We start from the raw sequence: 25,287 nt of genomic DNA on the forward strand, positions 1-25,287 counted from the left end.
GTGTACAACTAGAATTTTTAGAAGATACAGAGACTTGCGTTTTCTCTCTTCCTCAGATCCAAATCTCTGCATGTTCTATCTCTCGTAGATCTCTGAATTCCAACTTTTGGATCTTAAAGCTGTGGATCCTTAGATTTGAATTGAAATTCCGTTTAATTCCCGTACAGCCGTGACCCCTCCCTGTCCCTTTATTTCTCCTTTGCTTTTCACTCTCTGCTGCTAATTCTTTGTTTCATACTTATAAGTTTTCATTCACACACTCTCTCTTTTGGCCTCCTTGCTTTTGTTTTACCTCCCCAAGTGAATATAAAAAGCTTACAAAATAAAGAAAAAGTTTTCCTTCACTTCTTGGGTTCAGTGTGTAACACCCTTAACCCGTACCCGACCCGGATACGAGTCCGAGGTGTCACATTGACTTTTCAAACATTGACTCTTGACAAAATTCAAAGAAAATTTAAAACTTTCCTTAGAGTAAAAACAGTTTAGTTACATAATTTTACCACAATAACCAAAATTGATCAGAGCATATTTAACTCAATCAATTAGTACATGCCAACTATATTCAAAATAACAAAAATCATTTAACTCATCTATTTTCTGATCTGAAATCTTGTAAGGGAGATGCTGACCTGTATTGCTCCTCACAGCTTCCATATTCACTTTCTGTAACCTGCGTGTAAAACACTCACACGCTAAGTCGATGACTTAGTGAGGCATAAAGAAAACACATCTAATGGAATTCATACCCACTAATCATGCATGACTGTTTTATGCTATCAAATTATACAACTCATTTACATATACATCAACATATATTCATGTATATTATGTAACAGATACCATAACCCCTATCACACATATATCATATCATGCACACATCATATCACACATCATATACATATATCACATACATTGTTCTCATATCACCAAGACATATATGCACTTCTACCATGTCACGAGAAATACACATATCATTATATCAAATTATGTTCTCTTTTCAAAGCCCATGTACAAATGTGAGAACTATAGATATGTGAGTCTATAGAGGTTGTGCACTATACTGTCACCACAACTCGTATAATTGCACCGAAGTGCCACGTAGAATTGCACCAGAGTGCCGCGTAGAATTGCACCGTAGTGCCATATAATAATGTCCATAAGGACCACATATCATTCCTTAAGAATCATATACATATACTAGGGATCAAGTATGTGTCTCACCAGACTTCACACATGTTCCAAAGAATACATATATGTCCCGAAGGACCACATATCATTCCTTAAGAATCATATACATATGCCAAAGATCAAGTATGTGTCTCACTAGACTTCACACATGTTCCAAAGAATACATATATGTTCCGAAGGACCGTATAGACCCTCGACTCTCGGCATGCCAACTATACCCTTAGCTCTCAAGACACATAACATGGGCATTTTCTTTTATACTTATCATTTCACATAACACATAGTTCAATTACTCATAGAACATTTTCATATGAGTCACATTTACATGTCATATAGCTTATATACTTTCTCACGTAGTTACATAGATCCATATCATATAACATATATCCCAAAGTGCATATAATCACATATATCATATCATATAGCTTAGATCATTTCTCAGATATTCATATAAACATACATATCATATCTTGTTCACATATGATCATATATGCTTCATATAACACATAGAAACACCTAGAACACTTTCTCATAGCTTATATCAATTTTCAGAGTCCTTTCATATTATCTGATGACATATATCATATAGGTATATAATAACTGATATCATATCATCTACCTTATGCTCTATTTCTTTGTATTCCTTTAGATTATATAAATTATAGCGTATTTCTAAACATATATCATTTAATAGTATTTTTATTTAGGTACTAATTTAATCTCTTTACTTAATTCAATTTCATATATTCATTATAATCTTTTCATATCGCTCCATAGATATTGAGCATATAACTTATCTTGCATATTCGTATCATCCCTTTATATTCAAGTTTCCTAATTGATATACTATTTCCATTTCATTCTATAATTCAATCTTATTTAGTTCCCTTAACTCTCATTAAATCAAAAAACTCTATTATACTAATTCTCATAATAAATCATAACACTATGTACTTGTCCAACTCATGTTTCCATTATGCATATATTGTTACCCATGTTTACCTAGTTCATATCACTTCTCATGAACTCACTTTCATCATATTTTCCTATTATTGCATATTTTATCTCATAACCATGTATTCACATAGTCTTATATTTCATTATCATATTACTTATATTTGTTCTCCTATGACTCTTTATAAACATCTATTTTCCATTTCCCTATATCTCTTAACTTATCTTCTATATTCCTATAATTTCATAACTTATTTTATATTCTCTCATCAACACTTAATCGTGTTTTCACCTAAACCACATGGCACATACAAAACATATCAATTCAGATAATCAAACATGCATACACTCATATTCAACTCATGCCTTTAATCATGAATTCATATGTAACACTTCAGGAAATAGACTCATCGCAAGTCTTATTCCCATCACACACCATATACTATTGAGTATGCACTCACCTGGTCTCATTAGTCAATCTCGATCTCTAATCTTTCCTCTGATCGATCTTACTTGCCAAATGTTCCAGAATTGTCTTATGCTCAGAATCTACATAAATGTACATTTTAAGGCAATTATTAGATACCTACACCTTGTAATTGGATACTAGCAACTTAAACAAACTTATTAAACCCATATTCACAATTTCCTTTAGGGGGTATCGATTCCCTACTGGGGGTATCGATACCCTCATGACATTCTGGAATTCTGTCGTTTGAGAGGGTATCGGTACCCCTTTGAATGGGTACCGATTCCCCCTAACCCAGAAATCATTTTTCAGCACGAAAATTACTTCATTTCCTCTCAAACACTTCATATATCATCCCCTTTCTTATTCTTAACTTACATATATATGCTTAAACTCATTACTACTCATTCAATACATTTTTAACTTCAAAATCTAATTCTCTACATAGAATTCAAGAATCACACTAATTTTTCTTCTTGTTCTAAATTCAATTCAATTCCATCACTTCATATCTCTTAATTCAACTATTGACAAGTCAAATTTATCTTCCAATTTGAGTAAAGAACTCTATTCCAGAATTTCATTCAAAAACTCTTAATCTTTAATCCCTCCTAATTCCACCATCCTTTGTTTTAAAGATGATTTAAGCTTTCCTTAAGCTTATTTATCATCCAATAATCATAACCAAACCTTTAGTTGAACAAATAATCAACTAATGAAGAAACTTACCTTTGCTTATGGCTTCACGGTGGAAAAGAAGAGAATGAAGAAGATAAGTCTGGAACTCTCTCATATTTCCCACGTTTATAATACTCAAAAAGGAAGATAAAAATCTTTCCCATGAAAAGACCATTTTGCCTCTTTAGTTCATCCATCTTTTCTATTTAATCCAATATTAAAATTCTTTACTTAAATCCCAAGACTTTTAAATTTCATTTCTAAATTGAACACAAAACTTTCAAAATTTACAATTTAGTCACTGACCCTGATTTGGGATGTTACAAATCTTCCCTCCTTTAAAGAAAATTCATCCTCGACTTTTCACTGCATGCCTTTATAATATCACGTCTTCTAATATTTTCATGTTGCTTCCCTTAATATTTCCTGCCACCTCTACAACCTACCATTTTCCCATACTCAATTCTTCATATACATCCACATCTTTATAAGTCCATATAATATTATTCATTATATAGATAGCAACCCCAAATCCTTAATCCTCACTATTATGGATCAATTGATCTTTTCCATCATTCTCTATGTGCTTTGCACATAAATCAAGATTTTGCTCATTTCTTAATTCTTGTAAGTATTATTATACACACAATCTTTTCATATAACCCTTACGTATTTGTTCAAAGAATAATCACCCATTCTCGTTCTTCTAATAATTGAAAATTGTATTATTTCAATATCAACTTATAACTTATATCTCAATATACCTCTTGTCTTACTTGAACGTTTAACCTCCATCTTTGTCTTTTCCTATCCCTTTATTCTTTCATTCCTTCTAACATCACAATCTCCTTATAACATATATCACATCTTTTCTTCAGGCTCTCATACTCTTTTCATATCGTTTATACTTATCCCTGATTACTGATCTTCATAACATCTTCATAAATTTGATAATCTGCTTTACTTATACAGAATCTCATTTTTTTTACCATCTCTTGTACTTGTATTTTCTTCCTCAAAGCTCCTTTTTAAACATATCAATACTTATTTCCTTGCCGAAATCATATTTATATGATCAAAACCATATCCAAATCCACATCATACTTGATTAACTTAACTTTATATTTTTTTCAAATCTTAGAACTTTATTGTCCATACTATTACAATTAATCAGTCATAACTTTTCCAATTTAGGGCATAAGCCCTAATCAAACTAATCATATTCATCTTCTCAGTTGAAATCCAACCAGTTCAATTTACTCACTTATCCAGCCCACACTCTTATCCGTATACAATTTTATTCTCTTGTTTCCTCTATTACCTTATATTTCCGTGATCAAAATACATAATCGTGTCTCAATTCACACCCTACTTAATTAATTTACCCTGACATCATCTTCTAATACTTTACCTTTGATACACTTACCATCACATAATTTTGTTAGTCACCACCAATTATTCCAATCTAAAGCATAAACCTTCATCGAACCATTCATATACATTCATTCCAGTCGGAATTATCTCAGCAATAGTTTACTTAACTTATCAAATCCACATTTGTTATGATCCAAATATACAACTGTATCCAGATCCACCTCATCTTTGGTTTTTCTGTTCTGACAATATCTCAAAATCTTATAATTCACATACATTTTCCATCACATGATCTGGTTAGTCAACGCTAACTCTTTTCATATAGAATGCAAACCCTTATTATAGCCACACTCTTGCTTATACACAATATTATCCCTTTGTCTTAAATTCATAAACTCTATCTCCATATCTCTTATACACTTGTCACTGATGCATCTATTCTTGAATTCTTATACAAATACTTACCACATCTCTTGATCTTTTTAACAATCTTATAGTGACACTTGTTCACCATATTCTATCTTATCTACATAATAACAAAGCTACTCAATATCGTGTTTCCGATTCAAAACAATGAAAACTTTCTATCATTATTCATATATGATTTCAGCTTTCTGAAATCAACTTTTGATCTTACTAGGCATTTACTGAGGTGTCCGCTCTTCATTCTGCCTGGCCAGGGCAGGTGAATAGCTATCACAGTCAGGAATATCACCTTTCACTTACTTCAAAATTATCACGATCGGATTTCTATTGTATTAAACTATTCTTATTCTATTAGCAAGACAACATACTCCTTACACAATCATATCAGAAATTTTTCACTATATGTTGGCATATACACATTTTATGACACTTTAGACTTAGGTTTATGCCGAGAATCGGCTAAACCTTAGCTCTGATACCGTTAAATATAACACCCCCAACCCGTACCCGACCCGGATACGCGTTCGAGGTGTCACATTGACTTTTCAAACTTTGACTCTTGACAAAATTCAAAGAAAATTTAAAACTTTCCTTAGAGTAAAAGCAGTTTAGTTACATAATTTGACCACAATAACCAAAATTGATCAGAGTATATTTAACTCAATCAATTAGTACATGCCAACTATATTCAAAATAACAAAAATCATTTAACTCATCTATTTTCTGATCTGAAATCTTGTAAGGGAGATGCTGACCTGTATTGCTCCTCACAGCTTCCATATTCACTTTCTGTAACCTGCGTGTGAAACACTCAAACGCTAAGTCGATGACTTAGTGAGGCATAAAGAAAACACATCTAAGGGAATTCATACCCACTAATCATGCATGACTGTTTTATGCTATCAAATTATACAACTTATTTACATATACATCAACATATATTCATGTATATTATGTAATAGATACCATAACCCCTATCACATATATATCATATCATGCACACATTATATCACACATCATATACATATATCATATACATTGTTCTCATATCACCAAGACATATATGCACTTCTACCATGTCACGAGAAATACACATATCATTATATCAAATTATGTTCTCTTTTCAAAGCCCATGTACACATGTGAGAACTATAGATATGTGAGTCTATAGAGGTTGTGCAATATGCTGTCACCACAGCTCGTATAATTGCACCGAAGTGCCACATAGAATTGCACCGGAGTGCCGCTTAGAATTGTACCGTAGTGCCATATAATAATGTCCATAAGGACCACATATCATTCTTTAAGAATCATATACATATACTAGGGATCAAGTATGTGTCTCACCAGACTTCACACATGTTCCAAAGAATACATATATGTCCCGAAGGACCACATATCATTCCTTAAGAATCATATACATATGCCAAGGATTAAGTATGTGTCTCACCAGACTTCACACATGTTCCAAAGAATACATATATGTCCCGAAGGACCGCGTAGACCCTCGACTCTCGGCATGCCAACTATACCCTTAGCTCTCAAGACACATAACATGGGCATTTTCTTTTATACTTATCATTTCACATAACACATAGTTCAATTACTCATAGAACATTTTCATATGAGTCACATTTACATGTCACATAGCTTATGTACTTTCTCACGTAGTTACATAGATCCATATCATATAACATATATCCCAAAGTGCATATAATCACATATATCATATCATATAGCTTAGATCATTTCTCATATATTCATATAAACATACATATCATATCTTGTTCACATATGATCATATATGCTTCATATAACACATAGAAACACCTATAACACTTTCTCATAGCTTATATCAATTTTCAGAGTCCTTTCATATTACCTGATGACATATATCATATAAGTATATAATAACTGATATCATATCATCTACCTTATGCTCTATTTCTTTGTATTCCTTTAGATTATATAAATTATAGCGTATTTCTAAACATATATCATTTAATAGTATTTTTATTTAGGTACTAATTTAATCTCTTTACTTAATTCAATTTCATATATTCATTATAATCTTTTCATATCGCTCCATAGATATTGAGCATATAACTTATCTTGCATATTCGTATCGTCCCTTTATATTCAAGTTTCCTAATTGATATACTATTTCCATTTCATTCTATAATTCAATCTTATTTAGTTCCCTTAACTCTCATTAAATCAAAAAGCTCTATTATACTAATTCTCATAATAAATCATACCACTATGTACTTGTCCAACTCATGTTTCCATTATGCATATACTGTTACCCATGTTTACCTAGCTCATATCACTTCTCATGAACTCACTTTTATCATATTTTCCTATTATTGCATATTTTATCTCATAACCATGTATTCACATAGTCTTATATTTCATTATCATATTACTTATATTTGTTCTCCTATGACTCTTTATAAACATCTATTTTCCATTTCCCTACATCTCTTAACTTATCTTCTATATTCCTATAATTTCATAACTTATTTTATATTCTCTCATCAACACTTAATCGTGTTTTCACCTAAACCACATGGCACATACAAAACATATCAATTCAGATAATCAAACATACATACACTCATATTCAACTCATGCCTTTAATCATGAATTCATATATAACACTTCAGGAAATAGACTCATCGCAAGTCTTATTCCCATCACACACCATATACTATTGAGTATGCACTCACCTGGTCTCATTAGTCAATCTCGATCTCTAATCTTTCCTCTGATCGATCTTACTTGCCAAATGTTCCAGAATTTGTCTTATGCTCAGAATCTACATAAATGTACATTTTAAGGCAATTATTAGATACCTACACCTTGTAATTGGATACTAGCAACTTAAACAAACTTATTAAACCCATATTCACAATTTCCTTTAGGGGGTATCGATTCCCTACTGGGGGTATCGATACCCTCATGACATTCTAGAATTCTGTCGTTTGAGAGGGTATCGGTACCCCTTTGAATGGGTACCGATTCCCCCTAACCCAGAAATCATTTTTCAGCACGAAAATTACTTCATTTCCTCTCAAACACTTCATATATCATCCCCTTTCTTATTCTTAACTTACATATACATGCTTAAACTCATTACTACTCATTCAATACATCTTTAACTTCAAAATCTAATTCTCTACATAGAATTCAAGAATCACACTAATTTTTCTTCTTGTTCTAAATTCAATTCCATCACTTCATATCTCTTAATTCAACCATTGACAAGTCAAATTTATCTTCCAATTTGAGTAAAGAACTCTATTCCAGAATTTCATTCAAAAACTCTTAATCTTTAATCCCTCCTAATTCTGCCATCCTTTATTTTTAAGATGATTTAAGCTTTCCTTAAGCTTAATTATCATCCAATAATCATAACCAAACCTTTAGTTGAACAAATAATCAACTAATGAAGAAACTTACCTTTGCTTATGGCTTCACGGTGGAAAAGAAGAGAATGAAGAAGAGAAGTCTGGAACTCTCTCATATTTCCCACGTTTATAATACTCAAAAGGAAGATAAAAATCTTTCCAATGAAAAGACCATTTTGCCTCTTTAGTTCATCCATCTTTGCTATTTAATCCAATATTAAAATTCTTTACTTAAATCCCAAGACTTTTAAATTTCATTTCTAAATTGAACACAAAACTTTCAAAATTTACAATTTAGTCACTGGCCCTGATTTGGGATGTTACATCAGTGTTTTTCTTTCTACCTTTGTCTTTCAAAGTTTACTCTTTGATTTGGGTTTTTGAATTGTGATATGGGTAGTGATTTTCAGTGTCTTAAATTTACTGTTGTATTGTGGATTTGAAATATGTAATGGTTGTCTAGGGTTTATCCATTCATACATCAAGACCTATTTTCTTCCCTTTTAACACTAGGCTTTTAGCAATAAAAATAACAATAAAATTAAATTAATTGACCAACTAGGCTTCTTAGTTCCCTCAATTCTCTAGTGTTTTATTGGTGCATCTTTTGTCTTCTTTGGATTCCTTTTTCATAGTTCCCCATAGCTTCGGCTATAGATGATTACTTGAGGTCATGTCCTTCTTTTAGATCCCATAGGACGGATAGGGGGAGGGCTCGACAGAGTGGTGTCAAGGAGACTAGACTTAGAGTCTGTTCGTTGAATGTAGACACATTAAATGCTAGGTTGCTGGAGCTGACCGACATACTTAGTAATAGGAAAATAGATTTTGCATGTATTCAAGAGACTAGGTGGAAAGGGGCTCGCGCCAGAGAGTGTAATGGGTACAAGTTATGGTATTCAGGCGTAGATAACACTAGAAATGGAGTGGGTATCTTGGTATCATCTAAGTTAAAGGAAAATGTAGTTGAATTTTGTAGATTCCGGGATAGGATCATGATGAGTAAGGTTATTATAGAAGCGGAAGTGGTGAATGTCCTTTCAGTGTACGCCCCACACGTTGGCCTATGGGAGGAGGAGAAACGTTGCTTCTGGGATCAGTTAGATGAAGTACTTAAGAGCATTCCGGAGGACCAAAGAGTTTTCATAGGGGGGGACTTTAATGGCCATATAGGTAGCGCTATCGACGGGTATGACAGTGTTCATGGGGGTTTCGGTTTTGGTAGTAGGAACAAGGAGGGGCGTACGTTGCTTGAATTTGCTACTGCACACGATTTGGTGGTCACTAACTCCTTCTTTAACAAGAGAGATGTAAACCTGATTACGTTCCATAGCGGGGCACATTATACACAAATCGACTATATCCTGGTTCGAAATCGGGATCGATGGGCTTGTATTGACTGTAAGGTGTTTCCTGAAGAGGCATGTTCTTCACAACACAAATTGTTGGTTTTGGTGTTCCGCGTACGACACGAGCGGAGAACTCATACGAGGGCTAAACTTGGTAAACCTAGGATCCTTTGGAAGAACTTACATGGAGCGAAAGCTGATGACTTTAGGAGTAAGGTTTTGTCTAATACAAGTTTTGGAACTACAAACTCAAATAATGCAGATTTGTTATGGAAAAATATGGCAAATTCTATCAGAAAGGTGGGTAAAAACACCCTTGGGTTGTCGACAGGGAAGGTCAAGGAGCATAAAGAATCGTGGTGGTGGAACGACGAAGTCCAAACTAAGGTGAAGACAAAGCAAACTTGCTTCAAGGAGTATCTACACTGCAATGACGACGAAGAAAGATCGAGAGCTAAACAACGATACAAGGAGGCAAAGAGGAAAGCAAAAAAAACGGTGGCTAAAGCAAAGGATAAGGCATACGAGGAAATGTACAAGAGATTAGACACCAAGGAAAGACAAAACGACATCTTCAGGCTAGCAAAATCCAGGGAGAATAGGAAGAAGGATCTAGGTAGCATTAGGTTTATTAAGGACAACAATGGTGTCCTTTTAGTGAAAGATCATGATATTAAGAGGGTTTGGGGTAGTTACTTCTTTGCCTTATTTAATGACGGAGCCTCTCCCTGTAGAGATAGTACCGTTGATGGGTATGTCGACCATCAAAATATGGTCAATGACTGCCCTACAAGTAGGATTGGGTTTGAGGAAGTCAAAATGGCTCTTAGAAAGATGGGGAGGGATAAAGCTGTCGGTCCAGATCAAATTCCTATCACTGTGTGGTTGGCCCTAGGAGAAGAGGGAGTAAAGTGGTTGACCAATATCTTTAACATTATTTTAGCGACTGCCAAGATGCCAGAGGAGTGGAGAGAGTCTACGGTGATACCAATCTGTAAGAATAAAGGAGATCCCCAACGTTGTGGCAACTACAGAGGTATTAAACTACTCAGCCATACCATGAAGCTATGGGAAAGGGTGATAGAGGCTAGGTTGAGACAAGTTACTAGGGTTTCGGAAAACCAATTTGGCTTTATGCCAGGCAGGTCTACTACGGAGGCGATTCATCTACTTCGACGGCTTATGGAGAAATACAAGGAAAAAAATAGAGATATTCACATGGCATTCATTGACCTTGAGAAGGCGTATGATAGCGTTCCCCGCGATACGATCTGGAATACTTTGGAAACGAGATGGATCCCAACTGTTTATATCCGAGCGATTCGTGATATGTACTGTAGATCTACTACATACGTCAGGACTACAGTTGGCGACACCGAGGCTTTCCCGGTGGACATCGGACTCCACCAGGGGTCGGCTCTTAGCCCTTACATCTTCGCCTTGATTATGGATGACATCTATTGTGCGACACCAGACGGTGTTCCATGGTGTATGCTTTTCGCTGACGACATTGTCCTAGTTGTTGAAACAAAAAATGAGCTGAATAGTAGACTGGCTACCTAGAAGACTGCTTTGGAAGAAAAAGGTCTAAGGATCAATATTGAAAAGACATAGTATTTATGTTCAAACTTCAGTGGGAACCAAAACGATGAAGATGTAGAAGTATGCATTGAAGGACACGATCTCCCCTCAAAGGATTGTTTCAAGTACCTAGGGTCTATGATACATAAAGATGGGGATGTGGATGATGACGTTACACACCGTATAAAGACGGGATGGCTAAAGTGGAGGGCTGCTACTGGAGTTTTGTGTGACAAAAAGGTGCCTCTAAAACTTAAGGGAAAATTTTATAGAATGGCAATAAAACCAGCGCTGTTGTATGTATCAGAATGTTGGGCAATCAAGAAAGATCACGTAAGGAGGATGGAGGCCGCAGAAATGAGAATGCTTCGATGGACATGTGGTAGGACTCTGTGGGACATGACACCAAACTCTGCTATTAGGATGTCCTTGGGGGTGGCGCCTGTATCCGAAAAATTGAGGGAGGGAAGACTACGATGGTTTGGGCATGTCCTTAGGCGACAACCGTCGGATACAGTTAGAAGAGCAGAGTCGATTACAGTCGACGGTACCAGAAGGAGAGGACGACCAAGGCGGAAGTGGAAAGACTGCTTGAGATCTTATTTGAAGGATTTAGCCCTTACCGAATACATGACCTCTGATAGGAAAGTATGGAGACTTAAGATCAAGGTAGTCGAGTAGTGCATGTCACATCCATAGGGTGTATCATCTCCGTTTTCTTTTAATGACTTTGTAGTAATTTCCATGACTTCTATTTTTTTTATCGTCTCTGTCATTGGAATTTATGAAGGCTTAGAACTAGTGTAGCGGAGTAGTGTTGCCTTAGTTTAGGTTTTAACTCATTTTGACTTTATTATTTCTCGTTGCTTGTTATCGTTGACTATTGTGTATCATTCTCGTCATGGTTTCATCTTTTTAAATTTTGTCGGGTCTAACGTTTCTGTCTATATACAGAGATTTTTATGCAGGGATTCATTTGCAGGGATTACTTCCCATTACAGACGCGCATATGAAGACTGCATATGAAGACTGTTAATCTATGTATTTATATATTTATTTATACATGCACTACATTTTATCTTTATTTTTAAATTTTATAACTGTCGGAGGTCTTCCACCTACCCCAATTACATTTAAGAATAGGATTTTATTATTGTTAAAAGCGAAGTTTTTTCATTGGAATAAAAGTTCTGCCATTACCAAAATAATATCAAAAGCCCTTCCTTTTTTGTTCTACACAACCATGGCTTTGGGCTCTTCATCTACTTGTTGGTTTTTGCGCTATTATTCATAGTGGGCATCGGCTAATTTCGCCGTTTTTGACTATTTGTTCATTCTTATCGGTGTTATTGGGAGCTGCTCGTTGGTGGGTAGGAGGTAAATTCTAAAACTTTCTTCTTTTTCTTGTTTATTGTATTAAATGGGTAATCTTGACATGTTATTTGTTTCAGATACTTCTTTTATTTTTCTTTCCTTTTTTGGTGTGTTTTGAGGATATTATTTGGGCAAGTCCTTTTGTTCAAGAGTGCTTTTAGTTGAACTATGAATGGGCACCTACTTATACGCTCCAGTTTAATCTCGTTTGATGTTTTTCTGCCCTATATGTTATTATTTTTATTAATGTTTCATGTTTTATAATTTATGGTTTTGCAAATGGTTGCTGCTATTTCTGTTGAAAGAACCTGCAATTTAAGTTTCTAGGATCAAATTGTTGTAGCTTGTTGCCTGTGCTGGTTCATTGGAGAAAAGTTTTGTGGTTTTGTCTCGAGTTATGGTTTGCAGGTATTTATTTTATGATGTTTTGTCTGTTTCAGGTCTTGTTTATTCGTTGTTTCGGAACGATATCAATGTCATGTTTTGTGCAGTCCATAACGTTGCTTGGTTTCTGTTTTGCTTTTATGTTTGCATATTTATGTTCCTGTGAGTGCGTGCATACATTCATCATATAAAGGGAATTTGCCTACTTTTCTTCTTATCTGCAGAACCTTGCCTAAACATTTACCTATTTTGGGGAATGGACTGGCATCTTTTCCCTGCCATCAAGATTTACAAATGATGTTCAGGGGACTAAAGCCTGGAAATTCTCTTGGCATATTGAAGTGGAGATGGGGTCGTGAATCCTCTTTGACGACAGGCTTACTAGGTGATGTATCTTCTGAGATTGAGTTGTCTGACTATGGAAGAGTTCCGCCAAGTCCAAGTAGTGATAGTCCTTCGGGGCTTCTGAATGGTGAGACTCAGAATGTAGAACTAATTGCTGACTTGGACTTGTTCTTCGAACGGCTCTATAGCTACTACTGCGAGAAAGGGCTTTGGTGCATGATTATTAAATGGATTGTCGAACTTTTGAGCCTGGGCTTTACTATATCTTTCTCAGGGTTCTTCCTATTATTTGTTGATTGGAATGGTCTCTGCAATGCCAAGTGCGGGATGGATGCAGTCGAGTCTGGAACTAAGCCGTGTGATCTTGCTAAGGAAGCTCTTCACCAACACCCATTAACCCCTTTAACACTTTCAAAGGCTATTATTGTTGGATACTTGGGGCTCTTTTCCATCTACTGGATATTCTGTTTTTTGAGATATTTTGCACAACTAAAGGATACCCTTGGAATACGACACTTCTATTATAACAGGTAAGCATCCATAAGTTACAAGATGCACCAGAAGCTTTAACTTTTCATTGGGATAGAGCATTTACGGTATTAGCATCTTAAAAATGTTTGATGGTTTTGCTATTATTATTGTATTTTATTTTGCAGTCTCCATGTTACTGATAATGAGATTCAGACCATGCCGTGGGCAACAATCCTTGAAAAGGTTGTCTGGTTACAAAGTTCACAACAACTCTGTGTGGTTAAGGATCTTTCTGCGCATGACGTAGTTATGCGATTGATGCGGAAAGAGAACTACTTGATTGGAATGCTTAACAAAGGAGTGTTTGCTTTTCCTTTACCAGCCTGGGTCCCAGGTGTCGGTCCAACTGTCAAATTTGGCCCTTATGGAACGCAACATCGCCTAATGCTAACAAAGATGCTTGAATGGACCTTAAATTGGTGTATGCTGCAGAGCATGTTTGATCGGTATGTTTAACGATTAAATTTTAGACTTTCAGTTATGTATGTACAGTACTTAGATAATCACTGTCATCGATGGATATGTTTCCAACTTTTAGATTTACCATCAACAGAGGCAAGTTTCATGACTTTCTACTTTATGATTAATGAAAAATTATTTATTTCTTCATTTTTTTATCATTACAAACTTGGGGGAGGACTTGACAACTATTTGAACTATATTAAAATTCTTAAAATGTTTTACTGTCCATTGCTCGTTTTATGTTTAAGGAGAACAATATAAATATGAAGAATTTCAAGCTTCAAATGTTACTAGGTACTATTATATTTTGCAAAAAAGGAAAAGAAAAAAAAAAGCTAAATTCTAGGGGTTTATTTTCATCTTTGTTTTCGGATGCAGAAACTTCTGTGTTAGAAGGGACTTCATTTATAATCCTAGAACATTGAAGAAGAGACTCATGGTTGTCGGGCTTGTGATGCTTATTCTTTCTCCATTCCTTGTTATATTCATGCTGGTTTATCTCTTCTTAAGGCATGCTGAACAATTCTATAATCATCCAAGCACGGCTTCATCCCGCAGATGGTCAAATTTGTCGAAGTGGATGTTTAGGGAATTCAATGAGGTACATTCATTCCCCCTTCTCTACGTTTCGTTTGAAAGCTAAATATATATTTTTTTCTTTGTTTTGGGTGCTGCCAAGTCAAGAATGATTAATCCACCGTCTATCCTCACAAGCTTCTGTTATTACTTTTATGTAGCAATCGTAAGCGTAGACAATTCTTTGAAGTTACATATTTTTTCTGCGAAAAATTAAATTTATCATGATAAAAAAATGTTCTTCAGAACCTACTGTGAAAATGAAATGACACAATTATCTTTGTCTTACAGGTTGACCATTTATTCAAGCATCGGATTAATAGCAGTGTAATGCATGCTTCTGAGTATTTAAACCGGTTCCCCTCACCAATTATTTCTATCATAGCGAAGTTTATCTCATTTGTATCTGGTGGCTTTGCTGCTATCTTGATCATCATTGCCTTTTTAGAGGAATCTTTGCTAGAGGGTCATGTAATATTTTTGAGCTTCCACCATTTCAGTTTCTCTTATTTTCTTTTGAACTCTTCTACATCAGTTTTATTAATTACATTTCCTTGTTCCAAACTTGTAGATATTCGGTCGGAATTTGTTTTGGTACGCAGCTGTTTTTGGAACCATAACAGCTATTAGCCGGGCTGCCGTTACTGATGAAATTTTGGTCCTTGATCATGAAGGAGCAATGTCTATGGTAGTCCAACATACACATTACATGCCAAAGAGATGGGGTGGTAGAGAAAACACTGAAACCGTCCGTATAGAGTTCGAAACTCTATTTCAGGTAACCCCTAATTTTAGTTACCTATTTTTTGTTTTACCTGTAATCCTAGATGTTCGAAGTATTTAGTTATACTACTGGCAGAGGTATATAGATTTCGAAGTAACAAAATATTGTTTGAGAAATGTTTTTTTTATTCTTTTCTCTTTAAAATTTTTCATTTTAAAATTTTCTGATGCAGTACACTGGAATGATGTTGCTAGAAGAAATGACCTCGATATTCCTCACTCCATTCTTGCTTATATTTGTTGTTCCAAAGGTTTTCCCTTTTCCATCTCCTTTTTGGGAAAATTTTCTGTTGTCAGTTTTTCACTTGCTTTAGCCATAGATCTTAGTTTTTGAACTAAAGTTTTTAATGTTCATTTTGCAGCGGGTGGATGACATTTTACAGTTTGTTGCAGATTTTACAGTGGATATTGAAGGTGTCGGACATGCTTGCAGGTAAGAGCGTTCTTTTTCTTTTGATTTCTGTTGGACTGGTTTATTACTAACTGTATCATGTCCCGTTAAATGAAACTAAGTCCGATTGTCCCTTTCCATTTTGCAGTTTTAGTGCCTTTGATTTCTCAAACCATGGCAATGAAAATTACGGCTCTCCGCACAATGCACCTCGCGCTCAGAGGAGTTCCCAAGGGAAAATGGAGAAATCATTCTTGAGGTATGATCATTGCAATGGTTAATTCGACTCATATATACATCCTCTTTCCTAGATATGCACATATCATCTTTGCTATTTGCCTGGTGAAAGTAGTTTGGGATATCCGAAATCTCCGATAACTCTTATTGTTGTGTTAAGCTGATAAGTTTCGAGATTCATTTATAAATGTGTCTGGCGAAACATGATACTTCAGTTTCCCTTTCTAAAGTTTATGTTTGTGAATCTTGGTTATGATGATCTACCCTTTATTTGTGCAGAATATCCTTTTCTGCATTTTTTCCTTTAAGCATAGTTCTGTCATGAATAATCTTGTTCCGATTGCAGTTTCCAAAGTAGCTATCCTTCGTGGGAACCGGATGCTCGGGGTAAGCAGTTCCTGTCGAATATTAGAACTTCCAGGGACCAAAAGTTTCAAACTCAGGGAACTAGACATGCATCTTCTCCCGGTAGATTGTGGCAAGCAAGCCCTCCGAGAGCATACAGAGATAGAAATGGTCTTTCATCAAGGGATATGCAACATGATATTCCAGGCGCTGGCCGCAATTTTGGTTCTTTATGGGTAGTTGATGCTGAACAAAAGAATCAGGCATATCTTCTTGATTGGTATTATACCACCTCTCGAGCTCGCCGTGCAACTGGTTATAGGGGGGAGACTGCTCCAATGAGGCCATCTGAACCAGGTGACCAACGGTATGGAGATTATTGGGTGCCAACCAACATGACACATGATGAAGCAAGAGATGAAGACTGCTGGTCACACCGTTACGATGGTCGGTCACGGTTGCACGCACATCTTGAAGCTTCATCATCGGCTTCTTTCTTCCATGAGAGTGTTCTCCAGCATCACGATACAAACGAACTACCTCACCATGCAAGGAGCCACTGGTGGGCTAGAAGCAATTCACATAGTATACAGCCCGAAACAAGCTTTCTCGAGCCTCCTGATTTCAACCGCTTTTCTTCAGACCGTCAGTTTGATAACTTATCTGAGAGAAGTGTGGAAGAGGAAGATCAATTCCTTGATTTGAGGCCTTCTCGGAGGTTATCTCGGTCAACGTACATGGATGATCTTGAAGCCGGAGGAGGGGATATAAGTCTTCATTTTGATGATATATATAGCAGACCTCCTGAAACTCCCACCGTAAATTCGAGGGCCCCGAGCTCGGATTTATCGAAATGAATGGGAATGCCAATGGGTTTCCATTGTTGGACTAGGGTTTAGTTTTATGAAGGAAACTCTCTATTCTTTTGCTGTATATAGATTCATCATGAGGTTAACATACTTCAATGAGCCATTGTTAGCATTGTGACAGTGTATAAACAAACAATTACAAGCATATTGATGATCATTCTAAAATTTCATTCAATTCCATATACCTCTTTCTGCAATTGTTTCATTATCAAGCATCATTAAACAGTATTGGCCAACTTGTTTAGTATGGCATTTACCTTCAAGTCTTTATCATGTAACCGATATCCGTTGGGTTGAACGATTTGTAGTTCAATATCTGTCTTTAAGTTTTAATCTTCCTCTTAGGGTTCAATCCAACTCAATTCCGGATAATCATTCGGCTGATAGATGTGCTCAACTATCAAGTGTCGGTCATAATAATGGAATATTCATATATTTCAGGCACTTATGGAAGAATCAGATTCCACCTTCCTATAGAATAATGTTCTCAAAATTACCAGAAATGTTTATCTGACTATGATGGTTCACTAATCCAATTCTCTTGATTGTGATATATATATATATATATATATCACTTTTGTTTGAGTCTTCACTTCAGATAAGACTAAATAATGGAGCGGCTTGTTACAAGCTGGTGCAATTATGGTGCTTCGCCCCAGTCTTATATTTGCCCACCAGAAACCAGACCCGGCAAGGTTGCCATTCCTAGCAGTGGCAAGGTTGCCATTCCTATTATCAACCTCGGGGAAGCTTTGATTAATCGAAACGATACGATCATAAATGTTCTCAAAGCCACCCAAAAGTTCGGATTTTTTCAGGTTCATGCTACAACCTTAAAACAGATCTTTTTTTTCTTTTTTCTTTTTTTGGAATATTCTCAAGTTTTACTTAGTTTTGTCTTTTCAAACAGGCTGTTAGCCATGGAGTTTCCGAGAAACTATCGAATGACACAATGAAAGTTGTGGCGGAATTCTTCGAGATGCTGATGGAAGTCAAGGCAAGCCTCTATTCGGAGGATCCGAATAACATTCATCATGCTTTATATAAAATATGGTAGATATATATTTCATATTTTGCTAGAGAAAATCCCTTTTATCTAGGGATGTCTAAAGAAAGGTAGCATAATACAAGGTTAAGAGAAAAAATGTAATCGAAAATGTTTTTTTTTAGTATTTCCGGTAGAACGTTACCTAAAATGTTATTTTTTCTATTGGAAATATTAATATTGGGCGCTACCTAAAATGTTATTTTTCTACCGGAAATGTTAATATTGGAAATATTCATTTTAGGTAGCAAAATTAATATTTTCGGTAAAAAATAATATTTTAGGTAGCGTTCTATAAAAATGTTAAAAAAATGTCACACCCCAATTTCGGGGCTAAATTTTAGAAACTATAAAGTATTTGAATTTAAGTGGTATTCTGGAAGAAATTGAGGATTAAAATGTAAAATCGCAAAGTTGGAAGATCATTTTAGGAAGTGTAGGAAATTCAAGGATCCAATCTTGAATTTACCTATTTTTCTTATGTGTTGAATTATAAACTCTCCCCGTATGTTTTCTGCATAATGCTTTTCCCATTTCCCTCCCCCGTTGACCCTTCTTTGAGCTCCGATTTCTCCACATTCGTCGATCTGAAACCACCATCGTGTTCATTGTCGACCAATGAACAAAACCCCTCAAACCTCTCATCGTGAATCGGCGTCGTTCGCCGTGAATCTTAAACGGAAGTATCGTCGGTTTTAACTTGATTGCTATTAGTTTTCCGTCGATTCACGTCCATCCAACCACCCGTTTTCGACACCTCCCGCACCATTGTGTTCCTTGCATCGTTCCGAGTCCACCGGTGTCCTTCTTGTCTCCGTCGTCGTCGGCTCGTGAGGGGGTGAGAAAGTTAAAGTTTCCAACGTTTTAAAATTGAGCTCTACTATTCAAAATTGTGAACCGACCTTAGTATATGTCTCAAAATCCCTTAAAATAATTTTAGATTTTTTTGTGGAATTTTCGGACACCGTACGAGGCTGCACGTGCCTCTACGCGCCACCCCTGAGAGTGGGGAAAATCTGGACAGCTTGAAATGGGCTAACCCGTTGACCCGAATAACATGGCCAACTGAGTCAACTCGCGCTTAGTTAACTCGGCTGAGTCAACTCACTGGGTCAACCCGTTGACTTTGACCAAAAAGTCAAAATTTTTGAAAAGTCATATTTTATGTTTTTTGGACGTCCTGAGTCTAATTCCGAAGTCCGTTTCGCCAAATTCGAACCCGGTAAGCTATTTTTCACTGATTTATCACCTGATTCAATCCGTTTTTCACAATTAAGCTCTGTTTCTGATGAAATTTCTCTTGTTGTGTATCTGAAAAATTATTGGACATTGATTTCAAGATCGAGGGCGTTTAAATGGAGTTTAAATGGTCGATCATATTGTACGAAAATCGAGGTAATATATTGCTATCTCTTTATGCTTTATGGAACATGTTGATAATGAATAAATGCATGGATGTATATGATTGGTCTAGCATGCTTGTTTGATTATGGATGGATTCGAACCGAATACGGTCTAAGTGATAAATTAGTTAATACTCTATTGAATTACAAGTTATGTGATTGAGTGATAAAGGAATCAGTCCTGAATATATAAATTATAATTTATCTCATTAAAGGTACTTAGATGATAAATTATGAGAATACTTTGATTAGGTAAAATTACGAGAATACCCTTATATTGTAAAAAGACAAGAATTGACCCTGAAAGTTGGATAAGAAGTTTATAAAGACATATTGATCTGATGAAACTACTGATGTGTTTAGAAAATACTAGTTTTGCTTAGAAAATCTGGATAACCAAATTCTAAAACCAAGATGGCTTGTACAATATACTAGAAGTTTGATAAGGAATAATTTAAAGTTTAGAGATTATCCAGGAAAGCGATTAATCCTAGAATCTCTAAATTATAATTATCCTTGTTAAAAGTTTTAATACCGAAATTATTTGGTTAAAAAATTACGAAAATACCCTTGAGAGGTAAAAATAATCCGAGTTGACCCTGAATGAGAAAGTACTTTGAGGATTTGTACTTAGCTCGATAAATTATAGATTTAATTATTAAGATTCTGACTTTGTATAGAAAATTCCTGATCTGTTTGTAACATCTGAGAATGCACTTGACTTGAAAATCTCCGAGTTAAAAATAAATACCTGAAGAATAATTTATCGAGGGTACTTTTTTGTCAAAATTGTTCGAAATGACTCGAATAGATGATAAGTTTGAATTAAATAATAAGATCATATGGAAGAAAAAAATTGAAATACCCTATATCTGTAAAATGACCATAATACCCCTGGAATGGAAATGACCCAAGAATGTCACCAAGCCCAGGAATGATTGGATATCCACAAGTTCGGAAATGACTGAATTAACATTTAGCATCAAAATGATCAAAATACCCTTATGGTCTAGACTAAGTTATGGAATCCAAATAAACATAGGTGTTGTACTACCCTTAAAAGTTATGGAACGCAGATTAAGCCGGTCAACCAACGCTAGTGCTATATCAGTACATGAATGGCATATGTACCACTTGAATGATTATTCGTCTCCTCAAGTTTGGATCGATGATAATTCTGAAAGTACTCAGCTCAGTTAAACTCTAGAGCGCATTTGGTACTAAGAAGTGGATATTTTGTTAGACAAATTAACCACGAATACCAAATTGAATAGAACGAAAGTACAATTTGTATCGAAATTCAGAAACTTCTAAATTACTCTGGAAAACTCTAAAGTAACTGGGATAGACTTGACTACTGAGTAAGGTCAATGACTGAGGATTAAATAAGTTAATTGGATGAGCTTGGGAATGCTAATGAACTTACATGATGTACTGTCCTTATGGGTCATGAACTACAAATAAAGCACGTCAGTATTTCATAATATTGTGGAAGCGTGGAAGTGAAATAAAAACCATTGGAAGATTTATTCAACGATGATTCCGACCATGATCTATGGATAAGAATTTTTTGTATTAAAAAGTAAATACCCTGAAAGGATAATGAATTGATCAGTCGACAAACATTAGTTCTAGGAATTGTTCATCTTGAGTTGTTCGATAATCCGATCAATCCATATAAATTGTAAAGGTCCTTAATATTCGTTCTCCCTTATCAGCTTAAATCACTCTGGTCATACCTGAAAACACAAATAACTCATATGTAAAGGATTCTGAATACTTTTATGATTTCGTAGAGCTTTCGAAAAATGTCCGAATAAGATATGATCCTTATAAACCATATTATGAAGAACTGATGATTCTGTCAGTTAATGAACTCTTCTAATAGTGATTATAACTTCCGACATTATATCGATAAACTGAAGATCCGTGTTTCTTCACCCGATAAGATTATCCAATATCTCTGAATAATGTATAGAAACTCCAGTGTGTTCCCTACTCACATGAATATTTTATTTGATTTTCAATTTGAATTCTGTTATGATATCTGATCTGAAATGTGTTCTGATTCTTGACATGGATTCTGTTCTGATATCTGATCTGAATTATGTTTTGTTTTCTGATATCTCCGTTTACTGATGGAAAATATTTTATTTGGGGGTAATGTTGGAGGAAGTATATCTGCAGGTTTCTCGGCTTTATGCTCAGGGCCTTACTGGCTGTGCGGTTGGGTGTTGGTTCTGGGGAACCTACACATTATTTGTTGTGCATTTGGAGGGAATACTATGATTTTGAATTTTTAATAATTTTTTTAAAAAAGATATGTATCTTTTCGCTGGTTTTGTGGGGATACACTATATAACCTATTCTGATCTCTTGAACTCAGTCATCCGAAATATTTTCCTGAACTGAACGCTCATTGTCTGTTACTACCTAAAATATCAGTAGGATCTCCGTTCAACATAAAGATCTGTAGATGTCTGAAATAATAAGGAAATATATGTTTATCTGTATCTGCACGTTCTTCAGCATCATATGGTAGTTTTTTATTACTGAGTTTTCCAAAGTTCATTCTGTTACTCACATTTTCAGGTTAAAAGGATTGAACCAATACAACTATCAACATCAATAAAGGAGTTCGTCTAGCGTTGCTTGCAGAGTATGGTACATGTGATTAGGGGCATGTAATTGTATTTTGTTTTATATACGAGTCTGAAAATCTATTTTATTTTTGCATACTGATAAATCATTTTATGAGTTACATGTTTTAATAAAAGTTTCAAATTTTTTGAGATTTTTACAGTGGGTCACTCCGGTGGCTCTAATGTGACACTCCAGATCGGATTGGGTTACCCACATCGGTCTAAGAGGGTAACATTTAGTGGTATCAGAGTTTAGGTTAAGTCAGTTTTCTGAATAGACCGACCGGTCGAATGTCAAAAAATGTCTGATCAGTACATGCCCCTAGACTACAGTCGTATTTCTCTGAGTCGAAACTCCACGGTTGAGTCCCTCTCTGTAACGAGCAAATCTAAGTTTTCTATCTGTTCAAGCTCTACCTTTGCATAAAGGAATACCAGTAACATCTATCTAAATTATGTAAAGTACCTCACGAGCCATGTGAGAGTTACTTATCCGAGAAATTCTGACCCGACTCCAGAAATAAAATTGAGATATGTTATTGTTCTATGGGCCTATTCTCGTAACTAAGGTTGAATTGATTCCATAATGATAAATCTGCTCTGATTATTTTATTGAAATGAGGGAGAGTTCTGAAGAAAATGTATACTCAACTAGTTAAAGATTTATAGAGGAACAATACTTTTGTAAAAGCTACTTGAAGATATGAAAGAACTTATGGAAGTTCATTTATGCAATTATGTGACATGAATGAATTTCGAGGATGAAATTCTTTTAAGGATAGGAGAATTGTCACAACCTAATTTAGGGGCTAAATTTTAGAAATTATAAAGTATTGAATTTAAGTGATATTTTGGAAGAAATTGAGGATTAAAGTGTAAAATCACAAAGTTGGAAGACTATTTTAAGAAGTTTAGGAAATTCAGGGACTCAATCTTGAATTTACCCATTTTTCTTATGTGTTGAATTATAAACTCTCTCCCCCGTATATTTTCTGCAAAATGATTTTCCCATTTCCCTCCCCCGTTGACCTTCCTTTGAGCTCCGATTTCTCCACCGTCTGGTTACCGTTCGTCAATCCGAAACCACCATCGTGTTCATTGTCAATCGATGAACAAAACCCCTCAAACCTCTCGTTGTGAATCAGCGTCGTTTTCCGTAAATCTTAACCAGAAGTATCACTGGTTTTAACTCGACACCTCCCGCACAATCGTGTTCCTTGCATCGTTTCGAGTCCACCGATATCCTTTTTGTCTCCGTCGTCGCTGGCGCATGAGGAGGTGAGGAAGTTAAAGTTTCCGTCATTTTAAAATCGAGCTCTCTGCCGTTCAAAATTATGAACCAAGCTTGATAAGTGTCTCAAAATCCCTTAAAATAATTTTAGAAATTTTTGTGGAATTTTTTAGGTACCGTACGAGGCCGCACGCGCCCCCACGCGCCACCCTTGAGAGTGAGGAATGTCTGGACAGCTTGAAATGGGTCGACCCGCCTACCCAACCCGCATTCCCGACTGAGTTAACTCGGCTTATTCAACTCACTGGGTCAACCCGTTGATCGTTGACTTTGATTGTTTACTTTGATAGTTGACTTTGACCAAAAAGTCAAAATTTTTGAAAAGTCATATTTTATGTTTTTTCGACGTCCTGAGTCCGATTCCGAAGTCTGTTTCGCAAAATTCGAACATGGTAAGCTATTTTTCACTGATTTATCACTCGATTCGATCTGTTTTTCATAATTAAGCTTCGTTTCTGATGAAATTTCTGTTGTTATTTATCTGAAAAATTTTTGGACATTGATTTCAAGATCGAGGGCATTCTAATGGAGTTTAAATTATCGATCAGTATGATACAAAAATTGAGGTAATACATTACTACCTCTTTATGGTTTATGGAACATGTTGATAATGGATAAATGCATGGATGTATATGATTGGTCTATTATGCATGTTTGATTATGGATGAATTCGAACCGAATATGGTCTAAGTGATATATTAGTTAAGACTCTATTGAATTACAAGTTCTGTGATTGAGTGATAAAGGAATCAATCCTTAATATGTAAATTATAATTTATCTCATTAAAGGTACTTGAATGATAAATTATGAGAATACTTCGATTAGGTAAATTACGAAGGTAAATTACGAGAATACTCTTATGTTGTAAAAAGAAAAAAATTGACCCTGGAAGTTGGATAAGAAGTTTGTAAAGACGAAAATGATGAAAATACCCTTATGGCCTAGACTAAGTAAATGTCTTGGATTAATTAAGGAATCCAAATAAGCATAGGTGTTGTACTACACTTGAAAGTTATGGAACACAGATTAAGTCGATCAACCAACGCTAGTGCTATATCAGTACCTGAATGGCATAGGTACCAGTTGAATGCTTGTTCGTCTCCTCAAGTTTGGATCGATGATAATTCTGGAAGTACTCAGCTCAGCTAAACTTTAGAGCGCATTTGGTACTAAGAAGTG

General features: G+C 35.4%; 1 protein-coding gene across 1 annotated transcript; it reads left to right on the forward strand.

Moving 5' to 3' along the window:
• Nucleotides 1-12,593: 12,593 nt before the first annotated feature.
• On the forward strand, nucleotides 12,594-18,190 carry LOC120136898 (autophagy-related protein 9-like). Its single transcript, XM_039152828.1, has 11 exons — nucleotides 12,594-12,806; nucleotides 13,412-14,062; nucleotides 14,189-14,509; nucleotides 14,904-15,126; nucleotides 15,393-15,572; nucleotides 15,673-15,879; nucleotides 16,058-16,135; nucleotides 16,247-16,317; nucleotides 16,424-16,534; nucleotides 16,859-17,807; nucleotides 18,181-18,190. Exons 2-10 carry the CDS (start codon nucleotides 13,482-13,484, stop codon nucleotides 17,712-17,714), a joined length of 2,628 nt encoding a protein of 875 aa, XP_039008759.1. The 5' UTR covers nucleotides 12,594-12,806; nucleotides 13,412-13,481; the 3' UTR covers nucleotides 17,715-17,807; nucleotides 18,181-18,190.
• The last annotated feature ends 7,097 nt before the right edge of the window (nucleotides 18,191-25,287 follow it).

The sequence above is a fragment of the Hibiscus syriacus genome, unplaced genomic scaffold (assembly GCF_006381635.1).
Source record: "Hibiscus syriacus cultivar Baekdansim isolate YM2019G1 unplaced genomic scaffold, ASM638163v2 tig00110637_pilon, whole genome shotgun sequence".
Taxonomy (NCBI): domain Eukaryota; kingdom Viridiplantae; phylum Streptophyta; class Magnoliopsida; order Malvales; family Malvaceae; genus Hibiscus; species Hibiscus syriacus.